The sequence below is a fragment of the Hyaloscypha bicolor genome (genome assembly GCF_002865645.1).
Source record: "Hyaloscypha bicolor E unplaced genomic scaffold K444scaffold_10, whole genome shotgun sequence".
Taxonomy (NCBI): Eukaryota; Fungi; Ascomycota; class Leotiomycetes; order Helotiales; family Hyaloscyphaceae; genus Hyaloscypha; species Hyaloscypha bicolor.
This window is the reverse complement of record NW_020194512.1, coordinates 2225879-2248522: the sequence shown is the minus strand read 5'-3', so window position 1 is coordinate 2248522 and position 22644 is coordinate 2225879. Positions and strand designations below refer to the sequence as shown.

Sequence of the window (22644 nt, the reverse complement as noted above, 5' to 3'; positions counted from 1 at the left end):
TGTGGATGGATGAGGTGTCAAATTCCTCATGATGAATCGTCGAAGGCGGAGGCGTGGCAAGGCTGGCGAAATTTCCCCACTGGAGCTTTCCGCTTTTGGTCAACAAGGCTTGAATTGATCACGTGCATTGCCATGAACGCGCTTTCCCTGAGATCGCGACGTCGTTTTTGATCCGGCAACCACTTCAAACCTGAATTGCCGACCACCACAACTCTGTCATCGGTTAAGAGTTCACAATATGTCGTCGCCTGCTGTTGGACCGGATGCGCTAGCCCCCGAGATCAAGGAAGAGGACTCCATTGTTGCGGACAACGGTGCGCCAGATGCAGTCGAGGATGGACCAGCACCTTCGACTCTGCCGGAAGCTGGCCTCACCAAGAAGGAGTATGATATGATGACTGGCATTTTGCACCGCATAAGTAATTACCGCGATGAAGAGTATGCCTTGTATCGAAGCCCTATTTACATCTTATCCATGCTAATGAACTGCTAGTGGCCGAGATGTTTCCAAAGACTTTCAGCGAGTTGTAAACAGACGAGTGATTCCTGACTACTTCGATATCATAAAGGAGCCAGTCGCGCTCAGCACGCTTCGGGTAAGCCACTAAGGCTCCATGCTCCTCCAGAACAGGAAACTAACAAAATGGTCAAGCAAAAAATTAGCAAGAAACAATACGCAACCTTCAAGGAGTTCGTGAGGGACTTCGCGCTCATCTCTCATAACGCACAAGTCTACAACCGACCTTCTGCCCTTGTGTACGGTGATGCCATAACCCTTCGAGAGCTCTTCAAGGCCGAGTTAAAGAAGCTGGTTGATAGCAATACCATAACTGCTGAGGATGCTGAGCTCCCAGACCTTGGAGAAATCCCCGAAGTCGAAGATTCCCCACCTCCCGATCCCGAAGACGAAGAAGCAGAGCCAGAAGAGGAGGAGGATGAAGACGAGGAGGATGAGGAGGAGGATGAAACCGATGATGATCGCCCAAGAAGAAATCGAAAGCGGATACGACGCTCATCTGCGACTGTTAAGCGTGATGGGAAGGCCGAGGACGGAGGCAAGGACGATCCTGACTCCCAGAAGAAACGCGGTCGACCACCGAAGGTACACACGCCTATGGAGGCTCGTATCAACACACTTTTGAAAGGGTTGAGGAAATTTAAGAACCCAGGAGGAGACCTAAAGATTCTACCATTCGAGAAGTTGCCAGACAAATCCCAGATGCCTGAATATTATCAGGAAATCAAGAACCCTATCGCCATGGACTTGATCAAGAGAAAGGCGAAGAGAAAGAAGTACCACTCCGTTGACCAGACCTTGAAGGACTTGGACCTTATGTTCGAAAACGCAAAGTCATATAACCTGGAGACTAGCCAGGTCTACCAAGACGCAGTTGATCTGCAAAAAGAGGCTAAAGCCCTTGCAGAACAGGAAAAGAAGAAGCCCGATAGCGACTTTGTGGATGAAGACGGTCGGCTTCCATTGCCTGAGATTCTTTACAACGGCGAACTGTGGAAGGTTGGAGACTGGATTCATTTATCGAACCCCAACGACGTCACCAAACCTATTGTAGCCCAAATTTACCGAACATGGCAAGATCCTGAGGGCCAAAAATGGATTAACGCTTGCTGGTATTATCGCCCAGAACAAACAGTCCATCGCTTCGAGAAGCACTTCTACGACAACGAGGTGGTCAAGACTGGTCAATATCGAGACCACAAGATTGAGGAGGTTGTCGATCGTTGCTTTGTGATGTTCTTTACGCGATACAACAAAGGTCGACCCCGTGGATTTCCCCCTGACAAGGAGGTTTACGTATGCGAAGCTCGCTACAACGAGGAAAAGTTCAAGTTGAACAAGATCAAGACCTGGGCTAGCTGTGTGCCAGACGAAGTTAGAGAGAGGGACTACGAGATGGACTTGTTTGACGCCCCAAGAAAGATGCGAAAAGTTCCCAGTCCGATCAAGCATCTCCTGCGGGAAGATGCGAAGGAGGATGATCCATTGCCGAAGCCAACTTGGGGGGCTCCCAATGCACCGCCGATCGTGGGTGCGGTGCACAGACGCCCTCGCGAAGCCAATGTAAGTTTTCACCGTCACATAGGAAATGTCGAAATTTACTGATAGTGGCAAAGGAATCACCACCACCCGAGCCGACTCCCTCGCCGCCTCCGCCCTCGCCTGAGCCAGTCCGCCGTCCAATTGTGAGTGATAGACCACGTTATGAGAGTCAGGGCGATGTTTCAATGGCTGGAAACCTTGCTCCGGCTCCGCTCCCTTCCCCATCAGCAAACCAGACCTCAGCCCACAGTGCTTATAGTCAGCAATTTGCCCAAACTCGTCCTTCCCCATCTCCTGTCCCACTACTTCAACAGAGCTCCTATGGTTCTCATACCTCCTCGACCCATTCGGCTATGCCTCAAACGCCGCTCTATCCATCTCAAAACACCTACCCGCAATACGCGCCGTCCCCAACTCCCGTCGCTCAACACGCCAACCCCATGGGCAATTATAATCTCTACCAAGGTGGTAGTGTAGCACCCCGACCAGCGATACAAGCTTCGACGTCGCATACTGGTCAGAGTGGCCATACCAACACATATAACCCGCCTCGACCTACCGAAGTCTGGACCCTAGCCGACACCGCCAATTCGTCAATTCCACTGGATATCCGGGCCCAATTTCATCATGATGAATACGGCAAGATCATCTTCTTCACATCTCCTCCACTTGATGCCAATCCAGTACCCGAAGAGGTACAAAATCTCGGTCACAGTTTGCGATACCTTGCCGACAAATCACGCAACAAGGAAGCAGACGAGAAGAAACGCAAGGCTCGCGAGATTGAATTAGAGACTGCAGCCACCGAGAGGTTGAAGTGTATCAAGGCAGATGAAGAGGGAAATAAGCAATGGATCCTGGACCAGAAAGTAAAGGCGTTGAAGTCTTGGAGCACTGAGACTAACAAGGGTACTGACGAATTGTACAAGACGCTGCATGGTGAGAAGTGGCAGCAGGTGAGAGAACGTGATCTTGCCAACTTGGCCGAACAACAAGAATTGGCATTCAACAAGCAGAAGGAACTTGAGAAGTTTCGGGAGGGGAGGAAGGCGAAGGATGAGATCAAGATCACGGGATTCAAGTGGATTTAACTTGATGGTTTGGGCTGTTGGTCTTTTCCTTAGCGACTGTTGGGAAACCTTGCCACAGTCGTCGGCATCATTGAGGGCTTCTGAGAGAGCGCTCCATCGTACGAAGGACACGAGGCTTACTGATCTGCTCGTTTTTGATGCTGGATCTTCTAGTATGTTTCTTCAGCTCGGCTTTCAGAGTCGAGCGTGTACGATTATAAAGATAATGGTCATATCGGGGAGCCGGGAGTTAGTGGAATGAGTGATAGATATGAATAAATTGTTTCTGCTTTCTCATCATCGTGGGATTATCTGAACTATGCGAGATGCAATCCTTTACCTCCGAGTCAGTACCTTCGAGTCAGTTATTATCTTTTGGCACAGATCCTTGATCGGGACACTGATGCCTTGACTGTACATGGTGAATGGCCAAATGGCGATGTATGCTAACTTAGAAGGGAGATTTTCCCGGCGGCATGGACAAGCCTACCCCGCATCAAGAACCCATCGTCGAACGCCACTCCTGCACGCGCCACAAGCTGGATTCGAAGCCCGAATCAAACAGCTGCGTTCGTCTTCGTAGCCATATTTTTGGTCAAGTAGCGTTCAGCAACCGGTAGGGAGATATCAGGATCCAGCTCCATGTCCATGTCTGTTTGCCGAGGCACGATAAGTAAAGGACAAGGCTTCATGTGGTGAAACCCCTCAAAGTCACTTTCTTTCCCGACTTTCTCTTCTAGCTTTGCTTTGTTGTTCTCGTCTCTATTCGTCAAATCACCCGCTGCGCAACTGTATTTCTTATTCAAGCGTGCTATCTACTGAACATTTCCATCCAGTTCCTTCTGCTTTCAATATTCCGACAAAGGGAAGTGGAAATGATTTATTCAGCTTCGAAAAGCTATCATGTTCCCGATATAGACCTGCTCTCATTTCTCTTCGGTATGTCTCTTCGATGTCTCTATAATCAGCGATCACTAAATTATCATAGATTCTCAACTTTGCGGAGCAAAAGAAGATACTGTTCTCCACGTTGAAGCTTCCGACCCCTCTAACACCATCACCAAATCCCAAGCTCGTGACTTGACGAAAAATGTAGCCTACAACCTTAGACACACCTTCGGCATCGGCGCCAATGGTCCTGGAAAGGATGTAGTGGTTTGCATATCCTCTGGCAAAATCCTCCTCCCGATTGTGCTTTTTGGGGTTGTTGCAGCTGGTGGGGTGTACAGTTCTGCGAGTGCGACTTTCACGGCGGCAGAATTGAGTAGACAGGTTATACAGGGAAGCAGCAACCTCATCTTTTGCAGTGAGGATGCAAAGGATGTTGCTATTAAATCTGCTAAGGAGTGTGGGGTTTCTTTGAATAGGGTGTTGGTGATAAGTTCTGGGAAGGGGAAATGGGGGTTTCGAAGTGTTGAGGGGGAGCAGAACTGTCTTGGGGGGGAAGGAATATTGGAGTGGGAAAGGATTACGGATCGAAAAAAGCTGGACAACAGTTTAGTTTGCTTGCTCTATTCTTCTGGCACTACTGGGGTTCCGAAAGGTGGGTGACACCCTAAAGTTGTTGACGAGCTCGCTGATGAAACGTAGGAGTTGAGCTTTCACACACGAATATCGTAGCTCAATCCTTCATTCCAACCATGTTATACAGAGAAGCGATCACCGAGCGGATAGCACAAGGAGAACCCCCCTTCGAATTCAGGACTGTCGCACATCTCCCCGCAGCACACATAGCAGGAGTAATGTGTTATATGATCAACCCCTTCTTCTTCGGCGGCAGTGTATACTGGATGCCCCGTTTCGACTTCGCCCAATTCCTAGAATACAACAAGAAGTTCCGCATCACATTTTTGTTCACCGTTCCTCCTATTTGGCTTCTGATTGCGAAGATACCAAATGTCACGAATCAGTTCGATACGTTGGAGATGGCGATCAGCGGCGCTGCTCCGCTGGGGAAAGAGTTACAGCATGCGGCGAGTAGTAAGTTGGGGAAGGGGAAGACGTTTATTAGCCAGACTTGGGGGTTGAGTGAAACGACGGGGAGCTCGACGATTATGCCGTGGGGAGAGAGGGATGAGACGGGGAGCGTGAGCCCGTTGCTACCGAATATGAGTTTGAGGCTTGTGGATGATGATGGGAAGGATGTAGGAGAGGGGAAGCCGGGTGAGGTGTGGATGAAAGGCCCTGTGGTCACCACAGGATATTATAAAAATTTGCAGGCTACGAAGGACTCGTTTGTGGATGGATGGTTTTGCACGGGTGATATTGCGATTTGGAAGAATGGCTTGCCTTATATTGTGGATCGGAAGAAGGTTTGTTTTCTGCTTCTAGATTGGATTTTGCTGACTCAAAGAAGGAACTCATTAAGTATAAAGGCATCCAGGTTGCACCAGCTGAGCTTGAAGGCCTCTTGCTCACTCATCCAAAGATTATGGATGCAGCAGTGATTGGCGTGGAGATACCTGGAACAGAAGCACCCAGAGCATATGTTGTGAAGAGCGGCGACATCACGGAGCAGGAAATCAAGGATTTCGTGAAACAGCATGCTTCGAGTCACAAGCAACTTAGAGGTGGTGTTGTGTTTCTGGACGTCATTCCCAAGAGTCCATCAGGAAAGATATTGAGAAAGGATTTGAGAGAGTTGGCAAGGAGGGATCCAAGAGCCAAGCTGTGATACTTTCATACTTTCTTGTTGGACGGCATTAAAAGCGATATCGACATATTAGATTGTTCTCGAACCGAGGGAACATTGAGACAAGTCACCATCTCTGCTTACCATTCAAGCTTTTCTATCATGCTCCCGATTTCCTTTGCGACAACCCTCCTAGGTAATGGGGGAGTCAGCAATTGCTCAATCGGGATTGTTTCGGGAGAGGACATTGTCTTAAAAAAAATCTGAACACCTACGGGTCGTCCTTTTGAATGAAGTGGCCACAACCCTTTGCAATCAAAACTCCATCACACTTGTCTTCATCAGTAATCTTGGTGAGACCCTCATTATACCTCGCCCAATACCTATCTTCAGTTAACGATTCAACGATCTCATTTCAGTACAATTGGCTTGACTCACGGATTCGTCAACTTTCGACTCAAGCTCCTTGGCGTCCCCATCATCATGAAACTCATCTCAGCAAAAGTCTCCGGATCATGACCAACAACCGTCAATAAAGGGCCTTTACCATTGACTCCCATCAACTTCGGAGCATCCGCATGAGGCACCAGAAGAGCAGAGTTACTCCGATCCAAACCCTCCGAATTCTTAACCTTCAAATCAAACATCATAGCCACCTTCGTCCTCTCAACTCGATATTGCTCGAGCGTGCAATCGTCAGAGACAACTAAGCTGGGATCAAACCCAGGCGCATCAGGATCCGGCCAAACGGCACTATAATCAACAGCAATGTTCGAATCGAGAAGGATGATTCCAGCCGCAATGCCGGGGTGATGTTGAACGTAAAGCCGAACAATTGGTGCTCCGATAGAAGCGCCTATAAGAAGTAAATGAAGTTTTCCTTTTTCAAGATCGGATCTTTGGAGACCGAGCCTAGTAGTTGCGATAGTGGTGACGATTTCATGGAGGTCCTTAGCTACGTCGATGAAGTCGTGTCCTAGTGGCTTTTGGGTGTCGAGGGGATCTCTGGCTGTGGTGAGACCTTGGCCGTAGCGGTCATAGGTTAAGATTGGGGGGCAGGACTTGATGGTGCTGTGGAGAATTTGGATGCCAGGTAGCCAAGAGGAAGCCGGGAGACCGAGGCCATTGACGAAAACGATGAGTTGTTTCTGTAGCGATGATGGTGGATTAATGGCTGGCAAGAAGGTGTGTGAGATTGGAGCGGAAGGTTTGCTTGGTATCGTCAAGAGTTCTGGAGAAGGCGGGTCGGACATAATCTCGGATGACTTGTCGACTGTTTGGAGCCACAGTTTTTGATCTGTTGATGCAAGGTCGGCGTTCGACAGTTCCCCAACTCAAAACTTACAAAGATGATAGAATTTAATGAATGTTTTCTGTAGGTGATGAAAACCACAAAAATCATGGATTTTTATCTCATCTTTATATGGTGTCGTTGTCTTGGAACATGCCAACCGTCGGTTTTCCCAGATCAGCCTCGCTAAGCCCAAAGGGGTCGGACAACCTCGATCGTGTTCTGCACCAATCAAATGCCAGCTCCTATTTTCCTCTCCGACTTTTGGGACGGTTACCACCTTGCTTTAAATGCTATCCCGGACGATATCGAAAAGTGGCATCTTGTAAAGCCAATGAGTGGACTACACTCCTTTGAAAATAGATCATCAGATCGAAGCAGGAGCAATGTCATTTGCCATGGTATCAGAAGCTGCTGAAACTCACAGTGTGCGCTTCAATGCGCTAAGGTTACATTTCGCAAGTTACAGAATTACAATTCTCGCCAGGAAGTTAATCTTAGAGGCGGCTGCCGAGAATCACGGTTCCCATCGGACCCGGCTTGTTGACATCGCCTCTATCACTCAAAATAGCATGCAAGCAAAGGCGAAACATTGAATACAGGCAGCTTATCCGATTCCCAGTTCCTAGTTGAATTCTTCCATCACGGCGAGTAATACACGGCGCCACCAGCCTCCTTACCGTAGATAAGTTAAAACACTTTTGACATGCGACATGACACACACACCAGGCGCCCATCAAAACCCTTCCTCCCACACCTAATATTTCTTTCCTTCTCCATACTCCTCACATCTTGTGCGGGGTTTGTGTGTAAACAATTTTTCTTTTCATTTGCCTTCCACACCCAAAAATCGTCTTCTAAAACAACTCGTCGACCAAAGAGAACGCAATAATGATATCGGAACTGGGAGAAATCATTGTCACGGTAAAACACATGGACTACAGCGACGAGATGGTTGCGCCAAAGCAAGGAAATGCCTGACGAGACACGACTGACGCAGGGCTAAGAGACAGCGATGGGAACTGACTTTTAACTTCACACTATATTTTCCAAAAGGTCAAAGTTCAGTGGAGCTTTAAGTCATTCGAAAATTTCACAGAACTCACAAGAGAAATCATAAATTATTCAAGGAGTCGGTAGTTGAAGATCATTCATATTTACCACACCTTACAATATGTCGCATTCTCGGCAGATAACACTTTGTCTATCCCCCTGCTCCCAATAGCTTTTTGAATCCAGCTAGCTGCCATATCCTTGAAATTAGCGGCAGTCCATGTAGAAGCTTTCGGTGGGGGATTCTTGCCGAGTTTCTCGGACTTCTTCTTCTCGTCTTTGTCACCCTTCTTGTTCTTCAGAAGCAACAAGACTGTATCTGCCTCGTTTCCCACCCCTTCTTTTGCATCTTCATCACCGACAAACGTGAGTTCCTGGTCGATAATGACCCAATCGTTTTGGATTTCTTTGGGTCCGTTAAACCAACTCTCCCCTAAGTATGATGGGTAGTTAGCCATACCCTCTTGCTGGGATCTGCCTTTGGACTTGTTGGGACTGGAGTGTAGTTGAGGGGAAAGACGATGTGGAGGTGGACAACGAAGCGGATGGAGTCTTTTTATTCTGCACAATGACATTGTTTCGTCTGCCAAAGAACAGTGATAGACTCCTTGAATCAAGGCAGCAGCAGAACAACAACTTCTGCATTATCTGTAGTAAATCTTATTTTTTTGTCCCTGAAGCAAGGGAGCATGTTTCAAAACGCAGGAATGATAGTTTTAAAATTCCTCTATCAAGCCTTCCTGTATCAAGCCTTCCTGAAATAATTATTCAAAGTATTCTTCTGCGGCGACTTCTCGGGTTTCTTCTTCGGTGGTTCTCCTTCCGGCTTGTCTGGCTTCTCGCCAACTTTCATTAAAAGACACAACTCTTCGAATTCTGCAGTGTTCACAATCCCACCAGAAGCTTCTTTATGCCCCCTGGCAAAACTGCTTCCCAAACGTTGAACCAGATCTGTTGTGTCGAGATCTGCGACAACTTTTAAGGATTCGATGATGTTGACTGGAGGGTCTCGATCTCTTGCACATCTGGCGATTCGACATGAGAAGTTGACCTTGCCAGGGAGATAACCATAGTTTGCCACCATGACGATCTCGAGGGCTTTTGACTTCAGATGACCAGCCTTAAAATTCTCGTTAGCGATGTCTTTCGGGGCTGGTATTGGTGAAGGAGCCATACCCATCTTGTTGCAATGACTGGATGCACTTGTGCTTGAGTATTGATCTTCAGGACCGCAATCTTCCCATCCTTGCTGAACTTTGGTGGCGTATGGGTGTGTTTCTCCACTTCAAAATTTATTTCACGCCTGGCTTCTTCCAGTCGTCGATTGCTTAGGATTTCCTTGAGGTCTTTCGCCTCTAGAAGAGCTTTCCAAGCCGTAACCACATCGTATGTTCCCGTCCGGCGAGCTGCGAAACGTGAGTGGACAGGGGTCAAACGGAACTTGAGGACGTACGAGCATTTATATATGAAACACAATCGTTGACCGCTTTCTTTGTATGCTTTTTGAAAGTCTCTGTCATATCTGGAAAAGGTGGCTCCCATTTCAAGGTGTTACCGAGATCGCCATGAGTTCCAATTGCACAAAGATACCCACATTCTTGAGCTATATCTTGATCAAGATCTTTACAGATTTCAAATGTGACGAGAGAGGTTGGGGCAACTGGAGGGTAGTGACACTGGATAAGAGGTGAGTCAGCATCTTTTTTTGTTTCGGAATATCTAAGGAGTACGATTGAGCAAATGAGGTGGAACTACACCCTTTTGGGATGTGTTGGGAGTGCACGAGATGAGGAGGGAGTATTTCAGACGTTGAGAACAAAGAATTTAAGGAACCTCGTTGCCCTTACAGCTGAGACAACCTGAATTATGTCAATTTACTAATCTCATTTTCAACAATTTGACTCACTTGTGCATCTTTCGGAAACTCGTCACTCAGATGATGATCTATGAGGAGGGATTTGACGTCTGGATCATCAATTACAGGTGGCCCACTTCGACTTCCTTGATCCAAGACAATGACGAATGTCGGCTTCTTCTCCAACATGACTTTTCGCTCATCCTCCTCATGGATATTTGATCCTTTCTGGACTAGGTGAACATCTAGGAGCTTAGAATCAAGCCCCAGCTTAACTAGTGTTCTGTGGACAATCACCCCAGAGCTGAGTCCATCAGCGTCTTTATCGGGGACAATAAGAGTTGGCTTTTGAGCTTTGGCACTTGGATGGTCAGTGATGAGGATCAAACAACATGGAGAAGCTTTTACCATTCTCTAAAAAATGCTCTTGCAGCAATCATTTGATCTTCCGGGGCGGGCCATATTTGGTTTCCAAGGCTGTCCCTTTTCGGTTGCACGCTACAGTAGTCATTTCCTCTTGCTGCTTTTCTTGCCGCGGGCTCTGGGCTCTCTGCTTTGCGTTTCATTGTGCGAAATTGATGGAAGTTTGAAAAAGCCAGACGGAGTCTGAATTTAAGTGAATAAAAGGCGTGAATTGAGCCAGGCCCTCTATAAGGTACAGATCTGAAGAGGTTAAGCATCTGCTATGGACTGATTGAAGCCAGCATTTGAGAGGGATTTCGTGACGTAATCGAAGCTGTGTCTGTGGTGGAATTGCTTTACCAGTTTGTCCAACAAGCCATGGTACTTGAAGTCAGGATCCGGAAAGTGAATGCAGTGTTACTGCTCATAATCAAATATGTGATGAAGAAGAGAAGCGGATCTATGTGGTAGCAAATCCGGAGGCTAGGCCTCATTTAGCGAATGACCCCCTGAAAGTGACCGCTGTAAAGTTAATCCGAGCCGACCCCGCCTCGTACCAACCGAGAACGACTTTCCCTCCCGTTACTCCGTCCTTTCAAGGAGCCAAACGTAATATTTTACTCGATTGGTCTCAATCATTTCCTCAGAGGGAGAGAACCCAAATCTCGAACTTCTCCACAAGAACAACAACCTCCACCGCTACACCACCTTCACTCCACACTTTCTCGATCAGCAATCGCCTCACATAGCTATGGCCCCAGTCTACCCTGCCTTTCCCGTGAACAAATCAGGACATCTGCCAGTCTCTAGTACCCACGCAATATACTACGGTAACCAACCTATTTCTTTGTTCCATATTCCAACCTCCCTACTTTCACTGGTCGGAAGCATGAGACATGCTCCCGGCTCTCTCCCGGCTCTCTCCCCTCCAAAGAACATGTTGCTAATTCGTTGCAGAAGAGTGTGGTCTCTCAACAGGTACTCCAATCATTTACCTACATGGTGGTCCAGGAGGAGGAATTGAGGATAGTGACAGGCAAGCATGGCCAATTGGCAAACGCAATAGCTACATTTGGAACTGACATTTTGTCTAGGCAGTATTTCGATCCTTCTCATTATAGATCTATCCTCTTCGACCAGCGCGGATCCGGAAAATCAACCCCACACGCCTGCCTCGAAGACAATACTACCTGGCACCTTGTTTCCGACATCGAAGCTCTGAGAGAACATTTGAAAATCGAGAAGTGGATAGTATTTGGCGGTTCGTGGGGTTCAACTCTTGCGCTTACATATTCCCAGAAACATCCGGAGCGATGTCTTGGGTTGATATTGCGAGGTATCTTCACATTGAGGAGGGAGGAATTGGAATGGTTTTATCAGAAAGGTGCAGATATGCTGTTTCCCGACTATTTTGAGCCGTATAAGGCTATCATTCCTGTGGAGGAGAGGGGCGATATGATGAAGGCTTATTACAAGAGACTTACTGGGGACAATGAGGAGGAGAGGCTGAAATGGTGAGTTGAGTTGTATAAAATGGTGTAACTTTGCTGACTGTTGGAAGTGCGTCTGCGTGGAGCACTTGGGAAACGGCTACGAGCAAGCTGATGGTTGACCCAGAGTATATCAAGAAGGTGGATGATCCGAAGTGGTAAGTTGGTACTCTATTTTGCGATACTGGGCCACTAACCTTTTCTGTTAGGGCGCTCGCATTCGCACGAATTGAATGTCATTTCTTCGTGAACGGTGGATGGATGCGAGATGGGCAACTTATCGAGGAAGCTCACAAGATCAAGCACCTCCCGATCATCATTGTGCAAGGTCGATACGATGTGGTTTGCCCGGCGAAGATAAGCTGGGATTTATACCAATCTTTGGGCGGAAAGGACAACAAGAATGTCGAGTACATAATTCTTGACGATGTCGGACATAGTGCTCACGAAAAGAAAGTGGAGCTGGCTTTGGTAGATGCTGCTGATAAGTTCAAGTCCTTAAAAGCATAGGACATAACCTTTTTCAATGGAACATTATTTAGCCGAGTTTTTGGGATTTATTGCTCCTTCCAAGGCTCTGAAGTTCTCGTTCATCAACAGCCATCACGCAACCCCATTGGACCAAGTGATTGAGGTTGCGAGGAATCTGCTCGCGCCTTTTGGTTTGCTATTGTACTGATGTTGAAATGCTGAATTCTCTGTATTGCCTCTCTGACCTTCTTCAATGCATCTCATCCAATATATCGCCTTGAAGAATTGATTGATAGCTCAATGTTAGCGACCAAGGTTGTGCGCCAACAAATCCTAAGCAGCCAGGTAATTACAGGCATGCGTGGGCAATCTATAAAAGAATTCTGAAGACAACGCAAGTTTATAAGAAAGTAGATGCATCTGCAGGTCCTTAATCCCAAAGTGAACTAGCTCACCCCTCGATATAGACTTGATGTCTTCATCAAACAGATGACTTTCGCTTGCTCTCCGGAGCCGATTTCGCAAAGGAAACTCTACAGTCTCATATACTAAATATGAGAACACTTCTTCCAATCAACACAAAAGACTCTTTGCAAGATTAAAACACATCCACTAGAAAGTGGCTAGGTTATCACCTTTAGACACCGCGAAGTGGTTAAACTCGCATAAAAAAGCGCAAAAGCTTTCTCCTACCTGTGCCAAACCGCTGCTCTCTGAGATGCGTATAATGCCGGCGATAATGAGTTTTCACGAAAAAAGTCGGTTCCCCCCCCGGTCTTCGCACCCCGTACCACACTACCCCGCGACATCAACGGAGGTTGGCTGGACGGCAAGAGTTTTGCATTTTTTGTTCCTCGCCTAATCGACTCCACGTTGAGAGGCAGGGCGTGGAGGCAAACGTTTTGCAGGTCCCTCTAATTCGTAGTGGAGGAGGACTAAGCGAAATTCAAGTTTCTAGGCTCTTAGTGTTCCCTTGATCTCGAGTATTTGGTGGATGAATTTTTTTGGTGTAGACTCGCTAAGCGAACCCCTTTTTGACTTCCTTCCGGTTCTTTGAGCTTGAACAATCGAAATTAACTCTTCTTCTTATCACTTCACGAGTATTAATCAGTCAATTACAATAGAAAAGGCGTATTTGCAGAGTATTCATTTCTCTGTCTATTCGTCGATTCTTTGAACAGGCTTTCTTTGATTGATTTTGCAAAAGAAATCGTTCGCCTACGAAGGACGCATTGCTCGAACATCAAGCCTACCTTATCGTTCTAGTCGCAGTCAATCAAAGATATCTCTGCAGCCATTTGCGGCCAGTCTGGAACAATAGCAGCTGGGTGAGTAACCATTGGAGTACCTACGGTACCGTTTCCAAGTCGAGGCTCCGCAGCGCGGCTTTTGCAAACCTCACACTCGGATATATTCCAGTATTTTATGTATATCTGATGCATTATTTCTTCTGAGACGTTATACATTGCACCGTGAAAACAGCGCCAAGCATTGGACAAAGAAGCGCTAAGAGAAGGTCGGTCTTCCTCCGTTATTAACCGGTGCATGATGGCAGCCGTCTGGTTGACGATGGCTTGCTCTTCTGGAGTCATGGCAAAACACGGCATTGCTCTCTGCTTGACACGAAGTTCGGACTCGCCATTCTCCATACGAGCAGCTTTACCCTTGCCACGGCTTATATCAAGTGCGGTGGTAGAACTCTCTCTCTCGGTGCTGTCGTCACTAGGAATCTCGTACCGAAGATTCTCAAAAGGGTTGATCAATTCTGAGAGCGAGTCGTTAGAGGGTTCGCCCTTAACAACCACCTATTTGAAGATGTTTTTGTCGATGTGCTCCCCGGGCAATTCAGTAATGCGAGCCTTAAGACTGTCCATCACACACTCCAAGCGATCTAATTCGCTGAACACTTTCCGTTTGGCCTCCCTCACAATACCATAGGCGAAGCTCAATACCTCACCGACGCTACCCTTTGGAAGTTCATGCCTGGGGGCCTCCTCGATCCAAGCCAAATCCTCCATTGACAGATATCCATTCCTGTCCCCCTGAAGAATGCAGCCCGCCACATAGTCCAGGTGGTCTATTTCGATGGCCACTTTCAGTTTAGCCCCCTTTGCGGTACCAAGTGCCAAGTGCCATGACTCATATTCCTTGCCTTTTTGGAAGTCCACGCCTAAGAGGCTCTTGGAGCCCGTCCAAACCGTCCTTTGACTGATTTTTCTTCCTGTACACCTCAATATTTTCAAATTGGCGCCAGAACGCGCTGGGACGATGGTTGGGCAAGGTTGGGGTCAGCCCAGCCGCCCTCGATTCCCGTCGCTCATTGTCGGCTTCGAAATCGAGGACTAGCCCCCTCACCTTCCGGTATTCCGCATGCGCCATCTTTGTCTCTCGGCTGCCCATCTTGGCTTCTCGTTTGTGGTTCGTGATGGGAATAACTTTTTTTTAGGAAAATATTAGGTTAGTTGAGGTGCTGATATGTCGGTGCATTCGTGGGAGTCTGAATACGTCTTTGAAGTCAGGGACTCAGCGTGAAGATTGGATAATCTAAGTTATTGACACGCTTGGGAAGCCCTGATGGACCACGACTCACGAAATATTCACACAGGTAAGATCGAATGGGTAATAGGAGTACAGCACGAAATGGCCGGACTGGCGTCAGTCGTCTCCAATTATACAACATAGTATGCAATGCACCTAAGCTTCACCTTCAGCACTCACTGTTTAACAACATCCCCCCTCTTCGCCATCTCACCAACCAAGAATTCCCACTCATCACTCGAAACCTTACTCACGCTGATCCTCGCTAACTTTAACATCTGCATGTTCTCCAGCGGATGTCCCTTCTCTCCCTGCCATACCTTTAACTCTTTGAGCGTGACCGGAGTGGTGAGCTTCTGCCGAAAGGTCACGTGTACGACAGACCATTTGGGGTTATCAGGGCTGGATGAGGGGTCATGGTATGGTGCTGATGGGTCATGTGCTGAGACTGCGTTGCATTAACACGGTTCTGGAAGATGGGCAGAAGTTTGGTGTAGTTGGGCAAATGAGATGAAACCTACGGTCAGGTGAGTGCTCCTCAACGATTTCCATGACTCCGACAATGGCAGGGACTTTGCAGGATGAGTGATAGAAAAATGCAAGGTCGCCTTTCTTCATTGCGCGGAGATTGTTGCGTGCTGTGGACTGTGAGCTTTTTGTGGGTTAATTCCAAATGCTAGCGTTACCTGCGTACGCTCGTATGCCTGCGAGATATTTTTAGTTGCGAGATCCGCATGTGATTAAAAAAGGCTGCTTACCATCCCTACCAGTGAATTAGCAACGTATATCTTTACGGAGGAGAGAGCGGGGAGCGAGCGGGGAGCATGAAACATCCTTCTGATCAGTGAGGTAAGGAGCTCGGGATATAGGACAAAGAAATAGGTTGGTTACCAAGGTTCCGGCTCCGTCTTTGCTGCGAGATCATCGATCGAGAATTTGATATCGTGGCCCTTCTCGATTCGAGACTCTGGTTCCGCCTTCAAGAGCCAGTATTGACGACCCGAGGAGAGAGCAGCATCAGAGGTCGCGGGTTGGGACACAGGTTTCGCAGCCCTGGGGGCTTTCTTCGGCTTCTAGAATTTGTATCAATGTATGAGGAGCGATAAAGAATGAAGCTTGCGCGTGACCCGCCCGAAGAACCTTACGGTAAAGGGGATGGGACTGTGGTTGGAGACTCAGGTAGGAAAGAACGCCTTAAAAGAAGAAACTCACGGCTTCTGAATCCTCCCCTTGCTTGCTATTCACTGCCGTCTCTTTAACTTTCTTGCTCTTCTCAGCCTTTTTTGACTTCTCGGGGTTGGGTGCAGGCTTCGAGGCAGTCTCAGGAGGATCGTTGGAGGTAGATATTCTCCGACTCGTCCTCCGTGGTGCTTCCAATCCGCGGTCCAATTCTTTAACTTTTCGTTTCGGCATGCTAGATGTTGGCTCTTGCTGTGGAACAGTTCGCCAATTGTTGCCTTTCAGACGCGTGCTGCAAGAAGAAGTTGAGCCAAATCACGCTGGTCGAAGGGCCGTTCCATCTCCAGATCAAGCAGGGGTCTGCATTGGACGCACGTGACCCGGCCAAGATCCTCAAGGCTCTGCCTCGAACGTGGATTCGTGGGTCCGGAATCCAGGGAATCTCCAGCGCCATTCCTTTCCCGTCGACGGTCGACAAAAAGCAATTCTGCAAATCAACGTCCCGGATTTCTTTACCACCCACCAATTTGGAGCTGACACAGATCCCCGCCAGAGGAAATCACTTGCTTTTACCCAGGATCTCGCTCCCATTTGATGGAAGCCGTGCTATCCATGCTGGAGGGTGGTGAAGCAAAGTACTGGGCGTTGAAGCTGTCTTTATGCAAGGAGAGCAGGCATGCGTCGTCAATTAGATCCCTGCTCAATAAGAAGACCGCAACGCCTCCCGTCAAGCTACCCATCATCCGGCCTTATGACTGCCTGCGTGAGAGCAAATCCGTCCCCAGTAGTCAACAAGTTGACAGACTTGGCTCCCCGGGACCACTGCACTGGTCAGGGATTTATCTTTGCCGCACCCACCTCGAAAGTGGCATCTCACAGCAAGCCGGTCGCACAACGGAGGCACTTGGGAGATGGGAACTTGTGAGGGCAGGGCCTTTTTCCGGCTTCTTTGCATGTGACGACCTGGAGCTGATAAATACCCTCGAAATTGGGGAGGCTTGATTAAAGTCCCAGAGGATAACGTGTGTGCGAGTTAGGTCAAACGGCCTAGGGGGGTGAGAGGGTACCTCTGCCTCGAGTTGCCCCTCTTCAGCACTTTTCCGCCACGACGACAGATCTCGATGTGGAGGCCATGGGACCGGAAAGGGATAATCCCATTCCTACTGTAACAACATCATTGGTCTACTGTGATGTGTGACGGGGGACTGGAGCAGTCGCCAATACTCGGATTTGGATCGCCAATGTATGGATAGATTGGAGTGTTTTATGACGCCAAACCATGCACCGTCTTATCCGTGCTGTCACGACCTCAGAAGCGTGAAGCGTGATTAAAAAAAGACTGGCCCTGCCCAAAGCAGTGTTGCTATTGAGTGCTCGGCATTTCTACATAAGACCCCCATTCCCCCTCCCCCGAGCCTGCTTTGCCTGCTTTTCCCTTCTCTCCCTCCTCTCTCTTCTCTCTCACGTCCTCATCGCCATTCCCGGCCCGTTGGATTGCATGGCCCAGCCTGCCGCCGTATCAAACGAGAGCCTTTCAAACGCAGCGAATGGTCCTCTCGATGGCAGGATCAGCACAGCACACCTGCTCCCGCCTGCTTGTGGCCATCAAGCTCGTTGTCCCGGGGCATCGCCATTTCATCCAGAAGGCTCGATGAGCTCCTGGATTGCTGCGTCGCACATCTGGTGCTCTGGGTGACGAGGACCGGACCCAGCACTTCTGCTCTGGCGGGGGGGTTAAAGCGGCCGCCCGTCCTCACCGCATTCGACTGGGAATGCCCATCATCGAAGCCAGCCCGCCTAGTCTTTTGCTATACACAACTGACACTTCTAGCCTCGGAGAACTGACGGTCGCAGAAGGACAGCACGGCGTCGGGATGGTCTTCCGAGACGGCGCTCACTGCTCAGGTTGCGTTGCGGCTTCAAATTGCGTTGGTTTCGGTGGCTGGGATGAGGTCGCGGACGATCCGGGCTGACGGGCTGTGATTTGCTCGTTTGCTAGCTCCGAAAGTGTTGTTCTCAGCACAAGCACCAGCGACAGATCCCAAGTTTTATTGAGCGCAGTTTCGGTGGCAGCCAACTCAGAGGAAGAACCCGCACAACCAAGCTGCCCTCGATCGCTCGTCCGGCCTAATTCGGGCCCTTGCCAACCAGAGCCCAGAGCCTCGATCCTCTCTCTCTCTCTCCCTTCTCAGTCGCTTGCTGACCCCCCCGTGCGCCTCTCTTGCGCCGCATGCTCCAGCGACGGCGACGGTGTTACAGCATTTCAGAGCAGAACGAACTCCACACCCACTCCCGGCCACCCCATCCTGCTCCGACACGCAGCCTGGCCCTCGGCACCAGTCATCTCAACGACCCCATCTCGAGCTCATCTGATCTGAGCCTGCTTCTGGATCATCTCTAGGTACGTCCCGGTGCGCTTGTGTTTGTCCCACCGGCGGTGCGCTTCGTGCATATCGCATCTGCCTGCGCTCGTCCCGGCCTGGTCGACTTTGCCACCTCAGAGTCGGCAAGCGATCTCACGGCGCACGACTCACAACGCAACGCACGACTCACGACTCACGACTCCGCCAGCAACGTGACCTGGCCCCGATCAAACCCACGACTCGGCCCCAATCGCCCCAAACCCCCGGGCTGCCCCCCCAATGGGATTGTGGAAATGGCATGAGAGCAGCAATACTGACGCCTGTGTTTTGCAGTCCAGCGCTTTATTTTAATTTACACGCGGTCTGGCGACGAAAATAGGTCACCCAATCCGGCTAGCGCACCTCCCGTTTTGCTCCGGCACGAACCCAGAGAAACGAGCCTTTGCGACATCAACAGCACTCAGCGCGCGTCCTTAGGTAAGACCTGCTTTCCATTCCCCCTTCGTCCCCGGCTGTATTGGTGTCTCGTGACATCCTGTAGATACCGTCGAGCGCGATACTGATCGTCGTTGGCGCTGCTGTTGCCGTTGATGGGCATTGGCGCCTGTCGACCTCATCGAGCCAGCGACCGCGTCGCGACCTCCCATCGCGATCGGTCTGGACTTGCGCTTGGCCATCTCAGTCCGACCTTCGAAGCCTTCTATGGAGGCTTCTGCTCGAAATAGCACCGCTGACTTCTTGTCGCAACTGCAGATGGGTTGCCTCAACTCCTTCCCACAGTCATGACCTCCTGGATGAATGATGCTGCTGTCCAGAACCACAATGGCGCAGGCTTCAACCATCTCGACCCCAACGCCAGCGGAGCCATGCTCGACCCCTCCGCTTTTATGAACAACCCTCCGTCCTTCGATCCTTCCCAGTTTCAAAATGCCCAGCTCCAGCAACGGATGCAGAATGGGGCGTTGCGCAATGGCTCCCCAGCCTTCAACAATCCCGTATATCAAACCAACCAAGTGATACCATCGAAGAGACCACGACCAAGAGAAGATAGTCTAGGCACATCGCCGCGTCAAGCGCCCGGTATGCTACCAAATTCCCGCTCTCAGACACCCCAACAAGGTCCCTACCCTGGATTTCCCCAAAACAATGTATCTCAACAACACCCGGCCCAGCAGACCCCGTATTCCCATCTTCAAAATGGATCGGCCAATGCCAGCCCATCACCCATCATGGGCAACCAGCTACGTCCTGGTGGCGTACCGCAACGAGTCTCTACGGCCTCTCCACATCCCTTCTCCCCGGCTGCACAACAATTCCCCCAACCATCCCCATCCCAATCCGAACATGGCAGTCGCGTCGATACGCCGCAGAATAACAACCCATATGCGCAAAATCCCCAGTTCGCACAAGGCTTCAACCAAAATTTCACCCCTCCCACTGGTCGATCGTCAGCTCCACCTCAAAACGCTATGTCCACGCCGCATATGCAACAGAATCCCATGCAGCAAAGCCCGATGTATGCTCAACAAGGCCAACCTCAGACACAACAAATGCAACAGCAACGAATGATGTACCAGATGCAAATGCAGCAACAGCAGCAACAGCGCATGATGGCCGCCCAACGGGGCAATATGCCACCCAATGCAAACGCAATGGCCAATCCTACAATGCAAATGCCTAATCCTAATGGTCAACTTGCACAAATACGAGCTCAGCAGCAAGCTTCTGCCCAGGCCAGAGGCGGCCCGAATCCCGAAAATTTTATGAAAAGCCTAGCATCCTTCATGCAACAGAAGCAGCTTGCTTTAGACATGAACCCTATCGTAGGGGATCGCAAAATTGCTCTTTTAACGTTATATATGACTGTAGTGAAATTTGGAGGCTACAAGAAGGTCACGGCGCAGAATGGGTGGTCTCAAGTTGCACAAGCTTTGCAATTTCATCTGATGCAAATCCCAGCCGCGCCTCAACAGCTCAAACACCATTATGAGCGAAACCTACTGTTATTCGAGGAGGCGTGGCAACAGAATCAGCAGCGCCAGAGGGCGGCTATGATGCAGAACGCCAACATGCCGGCTCCGCAAATGTCACCTACGAAGCCGATGAACCCCCAGCTCGCAATGCAGTCTCAGAATTTCCTCCAGCAACCACAACTCATGGGCCAACAGCAACATCACCAACAACAACAACAACAACAGCAAGCGCAAACTACTCCCGTCAAGCAGATGCCGCCTATGCATCACGCGCAACAACCATCTGTCAATGGCTTTTCTACCCCTCAAGCACCTCAGGGTCAGCCACAACCCATAGGCCCACAGGGTCACGCACGCAATAGCCTTTCAAGAAGTATCGACGCCACTCCGCCTCAAAACGGGACATCCTTCACGATGGCTTCGCCAATGTCTGCAACGAAGGCGGGCAGTCTCACCCTACCGTCGCCTCAAGTAGATGTGGGTGCCCGGGCTGCTGCACCTCCACCACCTCAAGAATTCAATTTGCCGGCCGAGTTAGATCCAAAAGTTAGGGTATTAGACACCTGGGGTGGTGTTGAACTCGATTCTTTATTACGGCTAGGTGGAACTTTGATGCAGTACAAACCTGATATCCCAGCTGTGGGAGACCTAGGTGTTATCGATATTCATGCTTTGACGATGAGCCTTCAATCAGGAATCCATGCAGAAGTACGTTTGGCATTGGATACTTTGGTCTCCCTCTCAGTGGAATCTCGACTGCAATTGGATCTGCGTGCGTGCGAAGATCTTGTGGAGACATTGGTGGATTGTGCTGAAATGCAAGTCGAGCTTCTTGCTGAGAATGCGGCGGAGGTCTCAGACGTGATGCTAGTCGGCTCTTATGAAGATGTGGTACGCAGTTGCCGGAGTGAGCAAGAGGTTCTCCAGGACATTCCAGCTTTCGGCTCCCTTGAGTATGAACTCGACCGAGCTGTAGACAGACTGGTTTGTATTACCACCGTCATGCGGAACTTGTCATTCTACGAGACGAACCATCCTCTCCTTGCCGACGAGCTCGTTATCAAATTTTTGTGTGTCGTCATAAGATACTTGGGAACGCGAAACATGCTCCTACGGACGAATCAAAACACCTTGGATTTTATGAAAGATGTCATCATCTTTCTATCAAATTTGGCCCAAGCGATCGAGTTACCGGGACGAGAACAAGCGTTATGCCTACTCCACTTCTTATTGGCCTTTGCACCCTGCCCTCCACCAAACACGATAGGTTCCGAGCGCGTCACATTCTCGCCATACGATCCTGCCATCCACCGATATCTTCCTCCAGCTGTGGATAGTTTAGCAAAGCTCCTCGCGAGGGATGAGCCGAATCGGACACACTACAAGACTATTTTCGCCTCGGATATCGCCTCGTCTCCCCCTTACGACCTTCTTACAAGAACGTTTGCTCTTGCGATATCAGCCGTACCAGATGACAAACAAGATGCCAAACGAGGAAACCTCGTTCCAGTGGTGGAGGCGCGAAAGCCGTTTTTGATGCAAGGGATGCTGGCAGCGGAGATTCTGTCAAATTTAGTGCCAGGCTACGAAACCGGTGTTGCCAAGTCTTGGTTGACATCCGATGATGGCTTTTCCAAGAACCTCTGCAGACTTATCCTATCCTTGTGTCACGAGACCTCCCCCCAGGCTGCTCATCAGAGAACGCAGACTACACCAAAGGGATTGGAAGACGAAGCGTTACTCCACATCACAATGGGTGGTATAGCAGTTTTACGGCGTCTGGCAGAAAAGTCGCGAGATCCGGAAGATCCAAATACCATGATACCCATTTCCGGGCTTCCGGCGAAAGAGACTTTATTAGGGGCGCTCGAGATAAGGTTACCCAGACTTCAAGGGGTTTTGAAGCAGTTGTGTGCATACGCGGGGCTGGCCACATAAAAAGGGATTTAAATTTTCATGTTTCCTCATTGTACCACATTCCATAGACGCATGAATGACCTGTCTGGTGGCGTGCGGAGTAGGCGTTCAACGATGTGTTCTCTGTTTGATCAGCATGGCTGATTGCCTGTAACGTCTTTCCTTGTTTGGAGTATGATTGGGTTGTGGTTGTACAAGTTGCGTAGCATTGAAATCTCCATGGAGATACGGAAACGGTATTGTACATAGAGGCATGCGTCTGAGCGGCAAATGCAGGGTATTGCTTGAATAAGCACATGATTTATACTCCTCATCCATCCATTGAAATTGTTCACTTGTGAAGTGTCCTTG

The 22644-nt window shown here is 49.3% G+C and overlaps 7 protein-coding genes across 7 annotated transcripts; 4 read left to right on the top strand and 3 right to left on the bottom strand.

Annotated features, from left to right (window-relative positions):
• Nucleotides 1–185: 185 nt before the first annotated feature.
• On the top strand, nt 186–3455 carry K444DRAFT_658402 (Bromodomain-containing protein). The gene is made up of 4 exons (XM_024886252.1): nt 186–438; nt 494–596; nt 653–2080; nt 2134–3455. The coding sequence occupies exons 1-4, from the start codon at nt 239–241 to the stop codon at nt 3148–3150; spliced, it is 2748 nt and encodes a 915-aa protein (XP_024744229.1). The 5' UTR covers nt 186–238; the 3' UTR covers nt 3151–3455.
• A 549-nt stretch (nt 3456–4004) lies between these two features.
• On the top strand, nt 4005–5803 carry K444DRAFT_639320 (4-coumarate-CoA ligase-like protein; the record flags this gene model as incomplete). The annotated part of the gene is made up of 4 exons (XM_024884366.1): nt 4005–4068; nt 4118–4672; nt 4720–5441; nt 5486–5803. The coding sequence occupies 4 exons, from the start codon at nt 4005–4007 to the stop codon at nt 5801–5803; spliced, it is 1659 nt and encodes a 552-aa protein (XP_024744228.1).
• K444DRAFT_578849 (uncharacterized protein) lies at nt 5782–7172 on the bottom strand. Its single transcript, XM_024877632.1, has 3 exons — nt 6200–7172; nt 6037–6144; nt 5782–5953 (listed from the first exon to the last, which is right to left on the bottom strand). Exons 1-3 carry the CDS (start codon nt 7012–7014, stop codon nt 5902–5904), a joined length of 975 nt encoding a protein of 324 aa, XP_024744227.1. The 5' UTR covers nt 7015–7172; the 3' UTR covers nt 5782–5901.
• A 1547-nt stretch (nt 7173–8719) lies between these two features.
• Nucleotides 8720–10778, bottom strand: K444DRAFT_606253 (DHH family protein-like protein). Its single transcript, XM_024878949.1, has 6 exons — nt 10369–10778; nt 10012–10321; nt 9953–9964; nt 9559–9781; nt 9282–9511; nt 8720–9225 (listed from the first exon to the last, which is right to left on the bottom strand). The coding sequence occupies exons 1-6, from the start codon at nt 10524–10526 to the stop codon at nt 8851–8853; spliced, it is 1308 nt and encodes a 435-aa protein (XP_024744226.1). The 5' UTR covers nt 10527–10778; the 3' UTR covers nt 8720–8850.
• A 186-nt stretch (nt 10779–10964) lies between these two features.
• K444DRAFT_606252 (proline iminopeptidase) lies at nt 10965–12443 on the top strand. The gene is made up of 5 exons (XM_024878948.1): nt 10965–11192; nt 11320–11398; nt 11457–11876; nt 11924–12010; nt 12062–12443. The coding sequence occupies exons 1-5, from the start codon at nt 11114–11116 to the stop codon at nt 12360–12362; spliced, it is 966 nt and encodes a 321-aa protein (XP_024744225.1). The 5' UTR covers nt 10965–11113; the 3' UTR covers nt 12363–12443.
• Nucleotides 12444–14602: 2159 nt separating this feature from the next.
• On the bottom strand, nt 14603–16495 carry K444DRAFT_12727 (DUF55-domain-containing protein). The gene is made up of 6 exons (XM_024870430.1): nt 16074–16495; nt 15753–15934; nt 15620–15624; nt 15383–15499; nt 14914–15309; nt 14603–14820 (listed from the first exon to the last, which is right to left on the bottom strand). Exons 1-5 carry the CDS (start codon nt 16272–16274, stop codon nt 15038–15040), a joined length of 777 nt encoding a protein of 258 aa, XP_024744224.1. The 5' UTR covers nt 16275–16495; the 3' UTR covers nt 14603–14820; nt 14914–15037.
• A 2309-nt stretch (nt 16496–18804) lies between these two features.
• K444DRAFT_578838 (uncharacterized protein) lies at nt 18805–22314 on the top strand (the record flags this gene model as incomplete). Its single annotated transcript, XM_024877631.1, has 2 exons — nt 18805–20824; nt 20924–22314. Exons 1-2 carry the CDS (start codon nt 19186–19188, stop codon nt 22312–22314), a joined length of 3030 nt encoding a protein of 1009 aa, XP_024744223.1. The 5' UTR covers nt 18805–19185.
• Between the last annotated feature and the right edge of the window lie 330 nt (nt 22315–22644).